Genomic DNA, 18,368 nt, shown 5'->3' on the forward strand with positions numbered 1-18,368 from the left:
AGGGTCTTATAAAGTTGCAGCATTACCTCCCGACTCCTAAACTCAATCCCTCGATTAATGAAGGCCAGTACACCATACGCCTTCTTGACCACATCCTCCACCTGCAAGGCCGATTTAAGAGTCCTGTGGACCCGGACCCCTAGATCCTTCTGCTCTTCAACACTACTCAGACTTCTGCCCTTGATAGTGTACTCGTTCATCCCGTTGGTTCTGCCAAAATGGACGACTACACATTTATCCGCGTTGAAGTCCATCTGCCACTTCTCCACCCAATCCTGCATCCTATCTATGTCCTGCTGCAACTTTTGCCATCCTGGCAGATGGAGTTTAACCCTGAAAAGTGTGAGGTGATTCATTTTGGTAGGACAAACTTGAATGCAGATTACAGGATCAATGGCAGGGTTCTAAGGAATGTGGAAGAACAGAGAGATCTTGGGGTTCATATCCAAAGATCTCTGAAGGTTGCCACTCAAGTGGATAGAGCCGTGAAGAAGGCTTATAGTGTGTTAGCGTTTATTAACGGGGGTTTGAGCTTAAGAGTCGTGGGGTTATGCTGCAACTATACCGGATGTTAGTGAGACCGCATTTGGAATATTGTGTTCAGTTCTGATCACCTCATTATAACAAGGACGTGGAAGCATTCAAGAGAGTGCAGAGGAGATTTACCAGGTTGCTGCTTGGTTTGGAGGGTAGGTCTTATGAGGAAAGGTTGAGGCAGCTAGGGCTTCTCTCTTTGGAGCAGAGGAGAATGAGAGGTGACTTAATAGAGGTTTATAAGATGATGAGAGGGATTGATAGAGTGGATGTGCAGAGACTATTTCCTCGGGTGGATGTAGCTGTTACTAGGGGGCCTAACTATAAGGTTCATGGAGGGAGGTATAGGAGGGATGTCTGAGGTAGATTCTTTACTCAGAGAGTGGTTGGGGTGTGGAATGCAGTGCCTGCTGTGGGCGATACTCTTCCCCCAGTTCTGCATTAACCGCTGCAATGTTGATCACCCTTATTATACAGAGTGAACCTTCCCTGAATTAGGAGATTAAGTTCTCAAGGTGTGGCCTCACTAACACTCTGCACTAGTGTAGCAAAACATCACAACTTTTCTACTCCATTCCCCTCACAATAAACACCAACATGCCACTTACCTTCCAAATCACTTGCTGTACCTAAAATCCAAAGAATCATCGAATCCTTACAGTACAGGAGGAGGCCATTCGGCCCATCAGGTCTGCACCGACCACAATCCCACCCAGGCCCTATTCCCATAACGCCATGTATTTACCCTGCTAATCCTCTGACACTAAGGGGCAATTTACCATGGCCAATTCACCCATCCTGTATATCTCTGGACTGTGGGAGGAAACCAGAACACTCAGAGGAAACCCACGCAGACACTGGGAGAATGTGCAAACTCCACACAGAGACCTGAGGCTGGAATCGAGCCTGGTTCCTGGCTCTGTGAGGCAATAGTGCTAACCACTGAGCCACCATGCTTCCCCCTGCAGATTAACACCACCTGATTCATGTACCAGAACACCCAGATCCCTCTGTACATCAGAGTTCTGTATACCCAGATCCCACTGTACATCAGAGCTCTGTACACCCAGATCCTTCTGTACATCAGAGTTCTGTATACCCAGATCCCTCTGTACATCAGAGTTCTGTACACCCAGATTGCTTGTATATCAGAGTTCTGTACACCCAGAGTGCTCTGTATATCAGAGCTCTGTGCACTCAGATCCCTCTGTACATCAGAACTCTGTACACCGAGATCCCTCTATAAATCAGATCTCATACACCCAGATCCCTCTGTACATCAAAACTCTGTACACCCAGATCCCTCTGTACATCAGAGCTCTGTACACCCAGATCCCTCTGTACATCAAAACTCTGTACACCCAGATCCCTCTGTACACCAAAACTCTGTACACCCAGATCCCTCTATACATCAGAGCTCTACAATCTCCATTTAGATCATCTGCTGTGTTTCTATTCTTCCTGCCAACGTCACTTCACATTTGTCCACATTCCACTTCCTCTGACGAATCTCTGCCTATTATTTTCACTATTCCATATCCCATTGCAGACTCTTCGTATCCTCTTCACAATTCGCTTTCCTACTGCAAAGTTCTGAGGTGCGGAGAGATCACGGGTCCTAATACATGAATCACAAAAGATTACTATACAGATACAGCAAGAAATTAGGAAAGTTAACAGAATGTTATTGTTTATGGTGAGGGGAATTGAAGATAAAATATGCTTCAGTTGTATAGGGTGTCAGTGAGAGCAGATCTGGAGTATTGGGTACAGTTATCGGTCTCCTTGTTTAAGGAAAGATGTAATTGTGTTAGAAACAGTTCAGAGAAGGTTTACCAGACTAATTCCTGGGATGGGGAGGGTTGTGTTGCGAGGAAAGGTTGGTCAGGCTGGGTTTGTATTCACTGGAGTTGAGAAGAGTAAGAGGCGATTTGATTGGAACATATAGAATCCCGAGGGGATTTGACCGGATGGATGGGAAGAGGATGTTTCCTCTTGTGGGAGAATCCAGAACTCGGGGTCACTGATTGAAAATAAGGGGTTGTTTATTTCAGACAGAGGTGAGGAGGAACTCTTTCTCTCAGAGGGTGGGGAGTCTCTGGAATTCTCTCCCACAAAAGGCGGTGCGAGCAGAGACTTTGGATATTTTAAGGCAGAGACAGATAGATTCCTGGTGAGCGAGGAGGTGAAAGGCTATCGGAGGGGGGTCGGTAGGAATGTGGGGTTACTATCAGATCAGCCATGATCCTAATGCAGTAAAGCCTGGAGGGGCTGAATGGCCTTCTCCTCCTGCCCACATGTCCGTACGTACCTATCTCAGTGACATCGCCAAATAACGACCATTCATTTGATCCCTTCACCAATGTCACTGACACAGATTGTAAACAGTTGGGGTCCCAGCACTGATCCCTGTGACAATCCATTCATCAAATCTCTGCCCCCTGTTAGCTAAACAATCCTGTCTTCACACTGTTAGGCTGCCCCCTGTGTTACAAAGTGCTTCGGCATGTTTGGCGGCTGTGAAAGGCGCTATATTAATGCAGGTCTTTCTTTACTTTGCAGGGGATTCCTGGCATTCCTGGACAGATGGGCCCCAGGGGTCCCCCAGGAGTCGTCGGCCCAGCCGTACGTATCACCCCATCTGGGAACGTTAAACCTTCCCATGGGATTTCATTGGTTGTTTCCCAGTTGTTGTTGGTTTGAATTTGTTGCTCCGATTCTCACCAGTTTGAAACTTTCTCCCGCAGGGTCGCCCTGGACCTCCAGGAGCCCCCGGACCAAAGGTAAGGATTTAGCAGTGATTGGAGAGAGAAAGGAATAGAGATTTAATCACCAATCCTCCCCCCTCAGACTAAAGCTTCCCAAATCTTCACCTCCAATTCCATAGAATCATAGAACCCTACAGGGCAGAAAGAGGCCCTTCAGCCCATCGAGTCTGCACTGACCACAATCCCACCCAGGCCCTACCCCCATATCCCTACATATTATACCCACTAATCCCTCGAACCTACACAGCCCTGGACACTAAGGGGCAATTTCTTAGCATGGCCAATCAACCTAATCCACCTGTCTGGACTGTGGGAGGAAACCGGAGCACCCGGAGGAAACCCACGCAGACACAGGGAGAATGTGCAAACTCCACACAGACAGTGACCCGAGCTGGGGATTGAACCCAGGACCCTGGAGCTGTGAAGCAGCAGTGCTAACCCACTGTGCCACCGTGCCGCCCCAAGCAACAAACTTCAGGAAAGAGATTTTCCTCTGAGGGATCAGCGACTCCAGTACATGTGGAGAAGCTGCGATTGTTCCCCTTAGAGAGGTTAACGAGGAGATTTAATTGAGGTGTTAAAAATCGAGGGTCAGTGCCGAGGGAGTGCCGCACTGTCAGAGGGTCAGTGCTGAGGGAGTGCCGCACTGTCAGAGGGTCAGTGCTGAGGGAGTGCCGCACTGTCAGAGGGTCAGTGCTGAGGGAGTGCCGCACTGTCAGAGGGTCAGTGCTGAGGGAGTGCCGCACTGTCAGAGGGTCAGTGCTGAGGGAGTGCCGCACTGTCGGAGGGTCAGTGCTGAGGGAGGGCCGCACTGTCGGAGGGTCAGTGCTGAGGGAGTGCCGCACTGTCAGAGGGTCAGTAGTGAGGGAGTACCACACTGTCGGAGGGTCAGTGCTGAGGGAGTGCCGCACTGTCAGAGGGTCAGTAGTGAGGGAGTACCACACTGTCGGAGGGTCAGTGCTGAGGGAGTGCCGCACTGTCAGAGGGTCAGTGCTGAGGGAGTGCCGCACTGTCAGAGGGTCAGTGCTGAGGGAGTGCCGCACTGTCAGAGGGTCAGTGCTGAGGGAGTGCCACACTGTCAGAGGGTCAGTGCTGAGGGAGTGCCGCACTGTCAGAGGGTCAGTGCTGAGGGAGTGCCGCACTGTCGGAGGGTCAGTGCTGAGGGAGTGCCGCACTGTCGGAGGGTCAGTGCTGAGGGAGTGCCGCACTGTCAGAGGGTCAGTGCTGAGGGAGTGCCGCACTGTCGGAGGGTCAGTGCTGAGGGAGTGCCGCACTGTCAGAGGGTCAGTGCTGAGGGAGTGCCGCACTGTCGGAGGGTCAGTGCTGAGGGAGTGCCGCACTGTCAGAGGGTCAGTGCTGAGGGAGCGCCGCACTGTCAGAGGGTCAGTGCTGAGGGAGTGCCGCACTGTCAGAGGGTCAGTGCTGAGGGAGTGCCGCACTGTCGGAGGGTCAGTGCTGAGGGAGTGCCGCACTGTCAGAGGGTCAGTGCTGAGGGAGCGCCGCACTGTCAGAGGGTCAGTGCTGAGGGAGTGCCGCACTGTCGGAGGGTCAGTGCTGAGGGAGTGCCGCACTGTCAGAGGGTTAGTACTGAGGGAGTGCCGCACTGTCAGAGGGTTAGTACTGAGGGAGTGCCGCACTGTCAGAGGGTCAGTGCTGAGGGAGTGCCGCACTGTCAGAGGGTCAGTGCTGAGGGAGTGCCGCACTGTCAGAGGATCTGTTTCTCTGATGAAGCAGCATTAACATTCTCTGATTGGTGTGATTGAGCCCATGGCACTTTTCCTCCTGCTGCCTTTGTGACAATTTATTCCTCAACTAAAAGAACTGTGGGATCTTGCTGTGTACTCATCTGTTGCTGCGATTCTCACGTTACAATAACGAGTGCCCTTCAACATTGACAGTGAATTAACTGTGAGGAATTTTGGGGTGTCCTGGGGTTGTGACAGGTGTTATAAAAATGCAGCTTTTGCTGATAACCTTTGACACTGCATTGCTTTATCTGTAGGGTAACGATGGGATCAGTTACCAGGGGAGACCTGGAGACAAGGTTGGTGAATTTGTATAAAGAGTTTTTTCTTGCTGAGCACAAAATCTGCACTGAATTTAACACCAACACCTTCCCCAATGGCCACTGTGTCCAACGCAATCCCAGCAGCATTCCCTATCCGCCTCAATCCCAGCAGCATTCCCTATCCGCCTCAATCCCAGCAGCAATCCCTATCTGTCTCAATCCCAGCAGCATTCCCTATCCGCCTCAATCCCAGCAGCAATCCCTATCTGTCTCAATCCCAGCAGCATTCCCTGTGTCCGCCTCAATCCCAGCAGCATTCCCTATCTGTCTCAATCCCAGCAGCATTCCCTATCCGCCTCAATCCCAGCAGCATTCCCCATCATCCGATTGTGGAGTCCAGTGATCAGAGCTCTGATTCTGGGAATCCTCACTGGAAAGCCTGGCGCTGGAAGATTGGCTCAGAGAAAGGTGATCACTCGGCATCATTGCATCCACATCAGGAACCATCACCGTGACTTCTCTGGGGTGGGAATGGGTGGGACCCGGACAATGGCTGAGGAAGGAACTGAAGGCAAGATCAATGCTCCCAGGAGGCTGTCGGGAGGAGGGTGGAGGTAGCAAGGGTAGAGGAGGTGAAATAGTGGAGAGAGGGAGTGAGGGAGAAGGGGGCAAGAGGGGAGGGCGCAAGAAAGAAAGAGAAGAGGTAGTGCGGGTAGAGGGAGGTAGTGAGGAATGCGAGAAGGGTAATAGTGAGGGAGGTAACAAGGAAAGAGAAGTAGGAAGGGGGAGGGAGGGGGAGAGTGGTAGGGAAGGAAAGAAACAGGGATGAGAAAGGGAGGCAGTGAAGGAGATGGAGGAAGGTAGTGAGGGACAGGGAAAGGAGACTGGAGGGGTGAGGGAGGGGGAGGGAGGTAGGGATAGGAGGGAAGAGAGAGTGGGGGTTGAGGGAGGGAGGTGTAAAGCGTTCTGATGTACAGAGGGGTCTGGGTGTATAGGATCTGATGTAGAGAAGGACCTGGGTCTCCAGAGCTCAGATGTACAAAGTGATCTGGTGTACAGAGTTCTGATGAAGAGAGATCTGGCTGTACAGAACTCTGATGTACAGAGGGATCTGGGTGCACAGAACTCTGATGTACAGAGGGATCTGGGTGTACAGAGCTCAAATGTACAGAGGGATCTGGGTGTACAGAGCTCAAATGTACAGAGGGATCTGGGTGTACAGAGCTCAAATGTACAGAGGGATCTGGGTGTCCTGGTAGATGAATCAGGAAAGGTTAGTATGCAGGTACAGCAATAATTCAGAATGTAAATGGCACATTTATTGTGAGGGGAATGGAATATAAAAGTTGAGATGTTTTGCTACATTAGTGCAGAGTGTTGGTGAGGCCACATCTTGAGAACAATGACCAGTTTTAGTCTCTTCATTCAAGAAGAGATATAAAACAAATCTGAGCAGGTTCACTCGATTGTTAGCTGGGATGGGCAGTTACCTTCGGAGGAAAGGTTGGACAGGATGGGGTTGTATCCACTGGAGCTTAGCAGATTGAGAAGTGATGATCTTATTGAAACGTATCAGAGACTTGTCGGGGTAGACACTGGGAGGAGTTTCCCTTGTGGGAGAGACTAGAACTCTCCTCCAGAGGCTGTGGGTCCCTGAATAGATGGAGGAACAGACTCGAGGGGCCATGGCCTCCCCTTGCTCCGAGTTTATGTTCCCTTGTTGGTGAGATGGTTGGGGAAGATTATTGAATGGAGGGTTACTCACAGTTGTGTATTTTGTGCACTGTCTGTGGCTCACTCTTCCTTTCACCAACAGCCTGGCGGGGAGGATTTTGACCTGAGCAGTGATGAAAGGAGCTGACGTTATGGTCCCTCGGTGAAGGGAGGTTGGGTGAATTGGCAGGTTCTTGGTTTTGATGCCAAGGTTCCTCGAATGCTGTGGGATTCCAGCCCGGATCCCGCTGTGAACTGTTTGATTTGTTGTTCCACAGGGTGATCCCGGAATTCCAGGCTTACCAGGACGTTCTTTCGATAAAATCAGTCAGGCTTTCGGGCTCGGTGGTAAGACGGCAGAAAAGGTAAAAGCATCGCGGGGTAAATCCCATCGGCAGGTGTTTGAGGCAAGGACTCGATGACACTGAGTTGTAAATGAGGTCACTTTTACCAGAGTGTGATTCGGGTGTGAAAGACCTAAAGAAAAATTCATTCTCAGCTCAAAATTAAAGATAGAACCCCTGCAGTGCAGAAAGAGGCCTTCGGCCCATCAAGTTTGCACTGACAATCCCATACAGGCACTATCCCTGTAAGCCCACACATTTACCCTGCTAATCCACTGACACCTGGGGCAACTTAGCATGGCCAATGCACCTAACCAGCACATCTTCCAGACTGTGGGAGAAAACTGGAGCACCCGGAGAAAACCATGCACATATGGGGAGAACATGCCAACTCCGCACAGACAGTGACCCAAGACCGGAATCGAACCCAGGTCCCTGGCACTGTGAGGCAGCAGCACTAACCCAATGTGTCACCAGATAACAGGGCTCACTTCAGTGTCTCAAATCTAGAATCAGAGGGTCAGTGCTGAGGGAGTGCCGCACTGTCAGAGGGTCAGTGCTGAGGGAGTGCCGCACTGTCAGAGGGTCAGTGCTGAGGGAGTGCCGCACTGTCAGAGGGTCAGTGCTGAGGGAGCGCCGCACTGTCAGAGGGTCAGTGCTGAGGGAGTGCCGCACTGTCAGAGGGTCAGTGCTGAGGGAGTGCCGCACTGTCAGAGGGTCAGTACTGAGGGAGTGCCGCACTGTCAGAGGGTCAGTACTGAGGGAGTGCCGCACTGTCAGAGGGTCAGTGCTGAGGGAGTGCCGCACTGTCAGAGGGTCAGTGCTGAGGGAGTGCCGCACTGTCAGAGGGTCAGTGCTGAGGGAGTGCCGCACTGTCAGAGGGTCAGTGCTGAGGGAGTGCCGCACTGTCAGAGGGTCAGTGCTGAGGGAGCGCCGCACTGTCAGAGGGTCAGTGCTGAGGGAGCGCCGCACTGTCAGAGGGTCAGTGCTGAGGGAGCGCCGCACTGTCAGAGGGTCAGTGCTGAGGGAGTGCCGCGCTGTCAGAGGGTCAGTGCTGAGGGAGTGCCGCGCTGTCAGAGGGTCAGTGCTGAGGGAGCGCCGCGCTGTCAGAGGGCCAGTGCTGAGGGAGTGCCGCACTGTCAGAGGGTCAGTGCTGAGGGAGTGCCGCACTGTCAGAGGGTCAGTACTGGGGGAGTGCCGCACTGTCAGAGGGTCAGTGCTGAGGGAGTGCCGCACTGTCAGAGGGTCAGTGCTGAGGGAGTGCCGCACTGTCAGAGGGTCAGTGCTGAGGGAGTGCCGCACTGTCAGAGGGTCAGTGCTGAGGGAGCGCCGCACTGTCAGAGGGTCAGTGCTGAGGGAGTGCCGCACTGTCAGAGGGTCAGTGCTGAGGGAGCGCCGCACTGTCAGAGGGTCAGTGCTGAGGGAGTGCCGCACTGTCAGAGGGTCAGTGCTGAGGGAGCGCCGCACTGTCAGAGGGTCAGTGCTGAGGGAGTGCCGCACTGTCAGAGGGTCAGTGCTGAGGGAGCGCCGCACTGTCAGAGGGTCAGTGCTGAGGGAGTGCCGCACTGTCAGAGGGTCAGTGCTGAGGGAGTGCCGCACTGTCAGAGGGTCAGTGCTGAGGGAGTGCCGCACTGTTGGTGAATGAGATGAGTTTGTACAACAATGGTTTTATGGTCATCATTAGACTTTTAATTCCAGATTTTATTTTTTATTGAATTCAAATTTCACCATCTGAGGTGGGATTCGAATCTGGGTCCCCAGAACATTACCCCGGCTCTCTGCATGACAGTAACACTACACCACTGCCTCATCCTTACACTGGGCAAAATTCATTCTAAATGTTGACATTAGACTTTACAATGGAAAATTGAAATTAGGGACAGAAGGGGTGAGTTTAACATGGGATCTGAACCCATGTGGTAATATCAAATCTCATCCATTAATCCTGCTCCACCTGGACCCCACTTGGTGCTGAGTCCCTGTTGTGAGAGCTATCCCAGGGGATGGGGAGGTAGTGATTACCTGGTGTATGTTTAGTGTGAATCACTGTCATTTTCTCTCATTCTTTACTCAGGGTGAGAAAGGGGATCAAGGAGCTGAGGGAGAAATTGGATACCCAGGGGAGCTGGTGAGTAACAGTCAGCAGGATCTGATTTAACTTCAGTTACTGGGATTGTGTCTATTCCACTTACAAACACTTTCAATACCAACACTGCTTTTCAAACTTACAAAGCTGGCCACAAAGATTAAGCTTCACCCAGAACATTTCCTGCGTGTGGGGAGTAATTCTCTTTGGGGTTGTTGTTTTGTTTAGGGAGCTCCTGGTCCAAAGGGAGAGAAAGGAGAAGAAGGAATCGTGGGACTTCCAGGCCCAAGGGTATGTTATTACCCTGTACAGGAATGCTTCCAAAATTAAACCATTCTTAGCTATACTTTTAACCTTGAAATGACCTCTTTGTAATTCTAGGGAGCGAGTGGTTTGGATGGACCTCCAGGTTCTGAAGGAACGAAAGTGAGTATAAAACATCCGCTGTGTCTGACATGTCCATAACATCCACCTTACCTCACTCTCATGGTCACATCTGTCTTTGTATCGAGGTACAGATTGGGCTGGGAGGCCCTGTAACTGTCTGGAGCTTTCTGACAGAGATAGATGGTGCACAGTCAGAAAATATTACAAGCAAAGTATTATCTCCAGAAGCAAACAGTCTTTAAGAGGATAGTTTTGGGTGTAGGCTGTGAGTTTATTGTTGCAATGTTGGTTAGTTTGGGTGTTATATCCCTGTCACTGATAGACTCCCTGGTCATTCAACACAATAGTGGTTTAAAAGCTTCCCAACTCCAACCAATCCCGTGTAAGCGCTGCAGAGTGACAATAAAACAGATGAAAACACAGGTCAGACTGAGGAAAGAAACCTGAGAAATGATTCTTCATCTCCGCACACCAGACACTGACGTCACACAAAGGGTGATGACTCTTCCAACTCTCTCCCTGCGGGAGTTGTAGATGTTCCACTGTTGAACATGTTAAAGACTGAGACAGACAGATTCCTAATCTCCTGGGGATTTCATGGAGGTGGGGAGCGAGCGGGGAGCGGGAGGTGAAGGCGAGGGTCAGCCATTATCATATTGAACGGTGAAGCAGGCTCAATGGGCTGAATGGCCTGCTCCTGCTCCTATTCCTTATGTTCCTGTGAATGCAGGAGTCTACTCGAGTCTTAATTTTCTGCACAATTTGGCCTTTTGTAAGAGTGATCTCTGCTCCAATGGAGGTCTTGTGGGTGCAGTGGGTTCGTGTCCGTGCCTTTGAACCAGAAACTCAGGGTTTGCGTCTCACCTCAGGACCTGATGACCAAGGAAGGTGTATTCCTAACACGGCCAAACAGGCTGAGTGACCTTAATCTCATATAGCCTGGGCAGATCAAATTAGTCCAAATATCATAAAGGAGGGATCTCAGGAGTGTATAAGGGATGGTTTTCAGGTCCAATGTACTGAGGAATCAACTAGAGAACAAGCAGTTCTAGACTGGATATTATGTAATGAGAAAGGAATCATTGGCAATCTAGCTGTGCAAAATCCTGTTGGGGATGAGCGATCATAACATGTTAGAATTCATAAGAACATAAGAACATAAGAAATAGGAGCAGGAGTAGGCCATCTGGCCCTTCGAGCCTGCCCCGCCATTCAATAAGATCATGGCTGATCTGTCGTGGCTCAGTTCCACTTTCCCGCCCTCTCCCCATAACCCTTAATCCCCTCTCTTATCAAAAACCCATCAACCCGCTTCTTAAAAATATTTAGCGAGGTAGCCTCCACCACTTCAACGGGCAGAGAATTCCAGAGATTCACCACCCTTTGAGTGAAGAAGTTCCTCCTCAACTCCGTTCTAAACCGCCCCCCCTTTATCTTGAGGCTGTGCCCCCTAGTCCTACTGTCTTTTTTGAGCGGGAAGAGTCTCTCCACCTCTATCCTATCCATCCCATTCATCATCTTATACGTCTCAATGAGATCTCCTCTCATTCTTCTAAACTCTAACGAGTACAAGCCTAGTTTATTCAGCCTCTCCTCATAGCTCAACCCCCTCAACTCCGGTATCAGCCTAGTAAACCTCCTCTGCACTCCCTCCAAGGCCAAAATATCCTTGCGCAGGTGCGGCGCCCAAAACTGCACACAGTACTCCAGCTGCGGCCTCACCAATGCCCTATACAGCTGCAGCAAGACCTCCCTACTTTTATATTCAATCCCCCTCGCTATGAAGGCCAGCATCCCATTCGCCTTCCTGACCACCTGCTGCACCTGCAAGCTGGGTTTTTGCGACTCATGCACAAGGACCCCGAGGTCCCTCTGCACCGTCGCCTGCTGCAGTTTTTCGCCACGTAAGTAATAGTCCTTCCTACCATTCTTCCTACCAAAGTGGACCACCTCACACTTGCCAACATTAAATTCCATTTGCCATTTCCTGGCCCATTCGCCCAGCCTATCCAGATCCTTCTGCAGACTCTCCACACCCTCCGCACAATTTGCCTTTCCCCCAATCTTGGTGTCATCAGCAAATTTCGACACCCTACACTCGGTTCCCTCCTCCAGATCATCTATATAAATGGTAAATAGCTGAGGCCCCAGCACCGACCCCTGGGGCACCCCACTAGTCACCAACCGCCAATCCGAATAGCACCCATTGACCCCCACTCTCTGCCTCCTATTTGACAACCAATCCTCTATCCACGCTAACACCCTACCCCCAACTCCATGTCCTCTGACCTTCTGCAGTAACCTCTTGTGAGGTACCTTATCAAACGCCTTCTGAAAATCCAGAAAGACCACATCCACCGGCTCTCCTCTATCCACCGCCCTAGACACATCCTCATAGAACTCCAGTAAATTTGTCAGACACGACTTCCCTTTAATGAAACCGTGTTGCGTCTGCTCTATCAAGCAATTCCCTTCAAGATGCCTCGCAATTTCCTCCTTAATGACGGATTCTAACATTTTACCTACCACAGACGTTAAACTAACCAGCCTATAATTCCCCGCCTTTTGCCTGGCACCCTTCTTAAGCAACGGCGTAACATTAGCCGTTTTCCAATCTTCCGGCACTTCCCCGGAATCCAGCGACGTCTGGAAAATAACCACCAAGGCATCCACTATCACCTCCACCATTTCTTTCAGAACCCTCGGATGCATTCCATCCGGTCCTGGGGACTTGTCCACAATCAGCCCCTCCAGTCTGTCGAGCACCGCCTCTCTAGTAACAGTAATGTCATTAAGACCCTCCAGTCCTACCACCTTTCCATCGCTAACACCCGGCAAATTATTCACGTCCTCCTCCGTGAAGACAGAAACAAAAAAGTTATTCAAGAACTTAGCCATATCCCCATCCCCTACCACTAGGTCCCCTTTCTCATCCTCTAAGGGACCAACGTTCACCCTAGCCAGCCTCTTCCTTTTTATATATTTATAAAAACTCTTGCTATCCTTTTTTATATTAAGCGCTAGCCCAGCTTCATAGCTTCTTCTACCCTCCTTTATCAACTTTTTTGTCAATCTTTGTTGACATTTAAACCTTTCCCAATCCTCTTCTCGCCCACTGCTCTTAGCTACTCTAAATTCCTCCGCTTTTAGTTTAATACTTTCCTTCACCTCCTTCGTTATCCACGGCTTATTACCTCTCTTCCTACTGTCCTTTTTAACCATCGGAATAAATTTCTGCTGAGCACCAAGAAAGATCTCCTTAAAGATCCTCCACTGCTCCTCAGCAGACCTACCTTCCAACGCACTCCCCCAGTCCACATTCGCCAATTCTTCTCTCATCCTACCGTACTCCCCTCTATTCAAACAAAGTACGCGTGTCCGGGAACCCACTTTCTCCTCCTCCATCTGCAACAGAAACTCCACCATACAATGATCACTCTCTCCAAGAGGATCCTTCACCGCAAGGTCCCTAATTCTACCCATCAAGATGGGGAGTGGTGTGATGTGGTATATACCAGTGATAGGGAAAGACTGGAGAAAAAGAGATAATCAGCCATGGATTTCTAAGGAAATAAAGGAGGGTATCAAATTGAAAGAAAATGCATACAAAGTGGCAGAGATTAGTGGGAACCTAGAGGATGGCAAATCTTTAAAGATCAGCAGAAAGCCACGAAAAAAGCTATAAAGCAAAGTAAGATGGATTATGAGAGTAAACTAGCTCAGAATATAGAAACAAATAGCAAAAGTTTCTCCAAATATATAAAATGAAAAAGAGTAGCGAAAGTAAACATTGGTCCTTTAGAGGATGAGAAGGGGGATTAATAACTGGAAATGAGAAATGGCTGGGGCATTGAACCGGTATTTTGTGTCGGTGTTCACAGTGGAAAACACAAATAACATGCCAAAAATTGATGACAGGAAGGTGATGGCAGGTGAGAACCGAGAAACTATCATTAGATGAAAGAGGTAGTGTTGGGCAAGTTAATGGGGCTAAAGATAGACAAGTCTCCTGATCCTGATGGAATGCATCCCAGGCTAATAAAAGAGATGGCGGGAGAAATAGCAAATGCACTAGTGGTAATTTACCAAAATTCACTGAACTCTGGGGTGGTTCCCACAGATTGGAAAACAGCAAATGTGACGCCACTGTTTATAAAAAGAGAGATAGACAAAAGGCTGGTAACCATAGGCCGGTTAGCTTAACTTCTATAGTAGGGAAAATACTTGAATCTAACATCAAGAAAGAAATAATGAGACATCTGGATATAAATTGTCCCATTAGTAAGACACAGCATGGGTTCATGAAGGGAAGGTCATGTTAGACTAATTTGGTGGAATTCTTTGAGAACATTACGTGTGCAGTGGACAATGGGGAACCTGTGGATGTGGTGTATCTGGATTTCCAGAAAGTGTTTGACAAGGTGCGGCACCAAAGACTGCTACATAAGATAAAGGTGCTCAGTGTTACAGGTAATGTATTAGCATGGATAGAGGATTGGTTAACTAACAGAAAGCAAAGAGTGGGGATAAATGGGTGTTTTTCTGGTTGGCGATCAGTGGCTAGTGGTGTTCTTCAGGGATCAGTGTTGGAACGCAGTTGTTTATGATTTACATAGATGATTTGGAGTTGGGGACCAAGTGTAATGTGTCAAAATTCACAGATGACGCTACGATGAGTGGCAGAGCAAAGTGTGCAGAGGACGCTGAAATCCTGCAAAGGGACATAGATAATCTAAGTGAGGGGTGAGGGTCTGGCAGATGGAGTACAATGTTGGTGAATGTGAGGTATCCATTTTGGTAGGAATAACAGTAAAATGGACTATTATGTAAATGGTAAAAAATTGCAGCATGTTGCTGTGCAGAGGGATCTGGGTGTCCTTGTACAGGAATCACAAGGAGTTGGTTTGTAGGTACAGCAGGTAATTAAGAAGGCAAATGGAATTTTGTCCTTCATTGCTAGAGGGATGGAGTTTAAAAACAGCGAGGTTATGTTGCAGCTGTATAAGGTGCTGGTGAGGCCACACCTGGAGTGACGGTGTACAGTTTTGGTCTCCTTACTTGAGAAAGGATATACTGGCACTGGAGGGGGTGCAGAGGAGATTCACTAGGTTGATTCCGGAGTTGAGAGGGTTGGATTATGAGGAGAGACTGAGTAGACTGGGGATATACTCATTGGAATTCAGAAGAATGAGGGGAGATCTTATAGAAACATATAAGATTATGAAGGGAATCGATAAGATAGAAGCAGGGAGGTTGTTTCCACTGGTGGGTGAAACTAGAACTAGGGGCATAGCCTCAAAATAAGAAGATGATTTAGGACTGAGTTGAGGAGGAACTTCTTCACACAAAAGGTTGTGAATCTGTGAAACAGTTGAGGCTGCCTCATTGAATGTTTTTAAGGTAAGGATAGATAAATTTTTGAACAGTAAAGGAATTAAGGGTTACGGTGAGCGGGTGGGTAAGTGGAGCTGAGTCCACGAAAAGATCAGCCATGATCTTACTGAATGGCGGAGCAGGCTCGAAGGGCCTAATGGCCTCTTCCTGCCCTTTTGTCTGTTTTCTAAATGGAATTCAGTGAATCATTGTTCACCAGATGGGATGGCAACTTGTCCCAGAGATTCACTATTTACCAGCAAAAGAACCACCTCCTGACATCGAACCTGGATCAGTTTAAATACCATAAAATCACCACCCCCCCCCCTACAACAACCCCTGACCACCACGTCCAACTGCCCCCTCCTCCAATCCCCCAATCCCTTTTTAATTAGAACAAACTGAACACAATGTATTTGATATCTTACCCACCTCCATCAGATCATGCCCAATTCTGATAAAAACTGCAACTCTTTTTCACCTCATTATATAACCAGGATGGTTTCCAGTGGATATGTGTCCAGTGTCAGTTTCTGCACCCTTCCCAAAGCCTCAAGATCTCCCATCGTCTGAGGAAACTGAACTGCTCACCCTCTTCCGAGTGAGGTTTGACCGTGGTCTTGAACAAGGATGCAATAGTTTACCTTGTTGTGTAATCAGTTGCCTTGCTTGAACTCCACACCCTAAACTTCTTCAATAAACTCACCCAACTGTTAAAAAGCTAAATCAGGTTCACCCCGCGATTCTCACGATGACCAGCAACTGAGTGTCACCCTTCAGTGATTGTTAAAGTCTAAAATTCCGAGACAGGAAGAAGTCCATTCATCCCGGCAGTGTTTTGCTAGCTCTACTGCCCAGTAGCAGCTTGGAGAAGATTGGTTATGGAATGTTGGGTGAGACCTGCACACATTGGGAATCACCATGGTGACCCTGGTGGAGTTTGCGAGGAAACTGGTCAGTGGATGGACAGCTCATTAGCACAAGCGCAAGGTCATTGCTAAAACCTCAGGCTTGCTCCACCCACCCAGTTTACCCATTAACACTCGGACAACCAGGAACATCTGGAACAGGAAGGCTTGCCCTCTCTCGCTGTCTACAACATCTGGATCAGAGAGTCCCTGTCTCCCTCTCCTGCCACAACATTGGGATCAGGGAGACCCTCTCCCCCTTCCCTCCCACAACACCTGGATTAGGATTCTAGTCTGGATTCTAGGAGAGGGATTACACTGAAACGTGGAGAGAATTTACTCAAGGATAGAGGGTAATTAATAAAGAAAGCAATTCTATTTTAAACTGGGTGTAAATCAGCCTGTTCCAGTAAATCCGTCAATTCCAGTGTAATGTGACTGTTTTTTTTTAGGGTGTCCCCGGTGTCCGCGGTCTCCCAGGGGCTGACGGTCGAGCAGGACTGAAGGTAATTTGCACGAATCACAAAATGGAATAGAGAATTACCAGCCTGGGCTTCCTGTTTATTACAAACTTATTTTTATAAGATTCATCCTTCAACCAACATCATTACCCGCTCATTGATCTCGAATTCTGTTTTGTGGGATCTTGCTGTGTACAAATTATCTGCAAAGTTTTAAAAAACTCATTAATGGGACATGGGCGTTGCTGGGCGGGTGTTTATTGCCCATCCCCCAGTTGTCCTTGGAGGGCAGCTGAGAGTCACCCACATTGCTGGGTCTCTGGAGCCACATGTAGGCCAGACCGGGTAAGGACGGCAGATTTCCTTCCCTAAAGGGGAACCAGATGAGTTTTTATGACAATCTTGGTCATCAGCAGATTCTTAATGATATTTTTTATTCAATTCAAATTCCACCAGGGGATAGGGGCAGGCTCGACAGGTGGAATGGCCTCCTCCCGCACTGTAGGGATTCCATGATTCTATCTGCCGTGGTGGGATTCAAATCCGGGCTCCGAGAATCAGGCATTTCTCATTGCTCTGGTTTCAGTAGAATGAAAGCTGATGTGTTTTCCAACGAGGAAGCGATTGGCTCGTGTCTGAGAATGAATATTAGTCCCGTTCTCCGGATGTCGCTGGTTCCTGTCCGATGCCAGCGTTGAAGAAAGTGGAGTGAAATGTGAGATTCTAACAATGTCTTATCCTCCCCCCCCCACAGGGTGACCGAGGTGACCAGGGTTTAGCCGGCATCTCCATCACTTTCAGTGGCGCCATCCCGAAAGGTTAGTCACTGCTCTCAGGTGCAGAAAAGGGCCAAAGTTACAGCAGGTGGTGAACCCGGAGTCTCTGAGCAACACAAAGTGAGCTTAACTGATACACTGGCAAAGGGGAACAATCAGCACCTCCATACTGCTCTAACACTCTATCATAGCCAAGGGCATCACAGTCCCATTGCACCCCCCCGCCCCACCCCCCGACACCCTGCCTCACCCCACCCCACCCTGTCCCACCCACCCCACCCCCCACCCCCTGCCCCAGCCCGTCGCTCGATATCTCTCCATCCAGTTACCCAACAAAAATCTATCAGAATCAAATGGTCCAATCAGCCCCCAGCTTCCATTTTGGGGGGGTGAGTTCCAAATTTCCACCCCCCCCCCCCCGAGTGATATCGCTCACAACAACCCCTCCCTTCGAGAGCAGACAGAGGGAAATCTGACTTTCTGTCTGAAATGTCTTGGGTGAACTCTGAACTCTGTCTGGGTGGGTGGTGGTGGAAGTGCAGTGGGAGTGGGGGTGGTGGAAGTGCAGTGGGAGTGGGGGGGTGGGAGTACAGTGGGAGTGGGGGGGTGGGAGTACAGTGGGAGTGGGGGGTGGGAGTGCAGTGGGAGCGGGGGGGTGGGAGTGCAGTGGGAGTGGGGGGGGTGGGAGTGCAGTGGGAGTGGGGGTGGGAGTGCAGTGGGAGTGGGGGGGGGTGGGAGTGCAGTGGGAGTGGGGGGTGGGAGTGCAGTGGGAGTGGGGGGGGTGGGAGTGCAGTGGGAGCGGGGGGTGGGAGTACAGTGGGAGCGGGGGGTGGGAGTGCAGTGGGAGCGGGGGGTGGGAGTGCAGTGGGAGCGGGGGGTGGGAGTGCAGTGGGAGTGGGGGGGTGGGAGTGCAGTGGGAGTGGGGGGGTGGGAGTGCAGTGGGAGCAGGGGGTGGGAGTGCAGTGGGAGTGGGGGGTGGGAGTGCAGTGGGAGTGGGGGGGTGGGAGTGC

At 49.9% G+C, this 18,368-nt stretch overlaps 2 protein-coding genes across 2 annotated transcripts in view; both read left to right on the forward strand.

Annotated features, from left to right (window-relative positions):
* Nucleotides 1-3,329, forward strand: part of LOC145339653 (uncharacterized) — an 80,549-nt gene extending 77,220 nt beyond the window's left edge. Inside the window, exons 9-10 of the mRNA XM_080184166.1 lie at nt 3,097-3,159; nt 3,282-3,329. Coding sequence (XP_080040292.1) covers nt 3,097-3,159; nt 3,282-3,329 — 111 coding nt within the window. The remainder of the gene's footprint in view (nt 1-3,096; nt 3,160-3,281) is intronic.
* A 1,979-nt stretch (nt 3,330-5,308) lies between these two features.
* Nucleotides 5,309-17,402, forward strand: LOC145339654 (uncharacterized). The gene is made up of 7 exons (XM_080184168.1): nt 5,309-5,346; nt 7,302-7,388; nt 9,442-9,495; nt 9,682-9,744; nt 9,835-9,879; nt 16,574-16,627; nt 17,337-17,402. Exons 1-6 carry the CDS (start codon nt 5,312-5,314, stop codon nt 16,623-16,625), a joined length of 336 nt encoding a protein of 111 aa, XP_080040294.1. The 5' UTR covers nt 5,309-5,311; the 3' UTR covers nt 16,626-16,627; nt 17,337-17,402.
* Nucleotides 17,403-18,368: the final 966 nt, after the last annotated feature.

The sequence above is a fragment of the Carcharhinus amblyrhynchos genome, unplaced genomic scaffold (assembly GCF_965287045.1).
Source record: "Carcharhinus amblyrhynchos unplaced genomic scaffold, sCarAmb.v2.hapA scaffold_590, whole genome shotgun sequence".
In the NCBI taxonomy this organism is placed as follows: domain Eukaryota; kingdom Metazoa; phylum Chordata; class Chondrichthyes; order Carcharhiniformes; family Carcharhinidae; genus Carcharhinus; species Carcharhinus amblyrhynchos.

Coding starts and splice junctions, on each gene's coding strand:
- LOC145339654 (XM_080184168.1), top strand. CDS start 5,312: ATGGGATCAGTTACCAGGGGAGACCTGGAGACAAG. Junction 9,496..9,681: donor TTGGATACCCAGGGGAGCTG/GTGAGTAACAGT, acceptor TGTTTTGTTTAG/GGAGCTCCTGGTCCAAAGGG. Junction 9,880..16,573: donor CAGGTTCTGAAGGAACGAAA/GTGAGTATAAAA, acceptor GTTTTTTTTTAG/GGTGTCCCCGGTGTCCGCGG.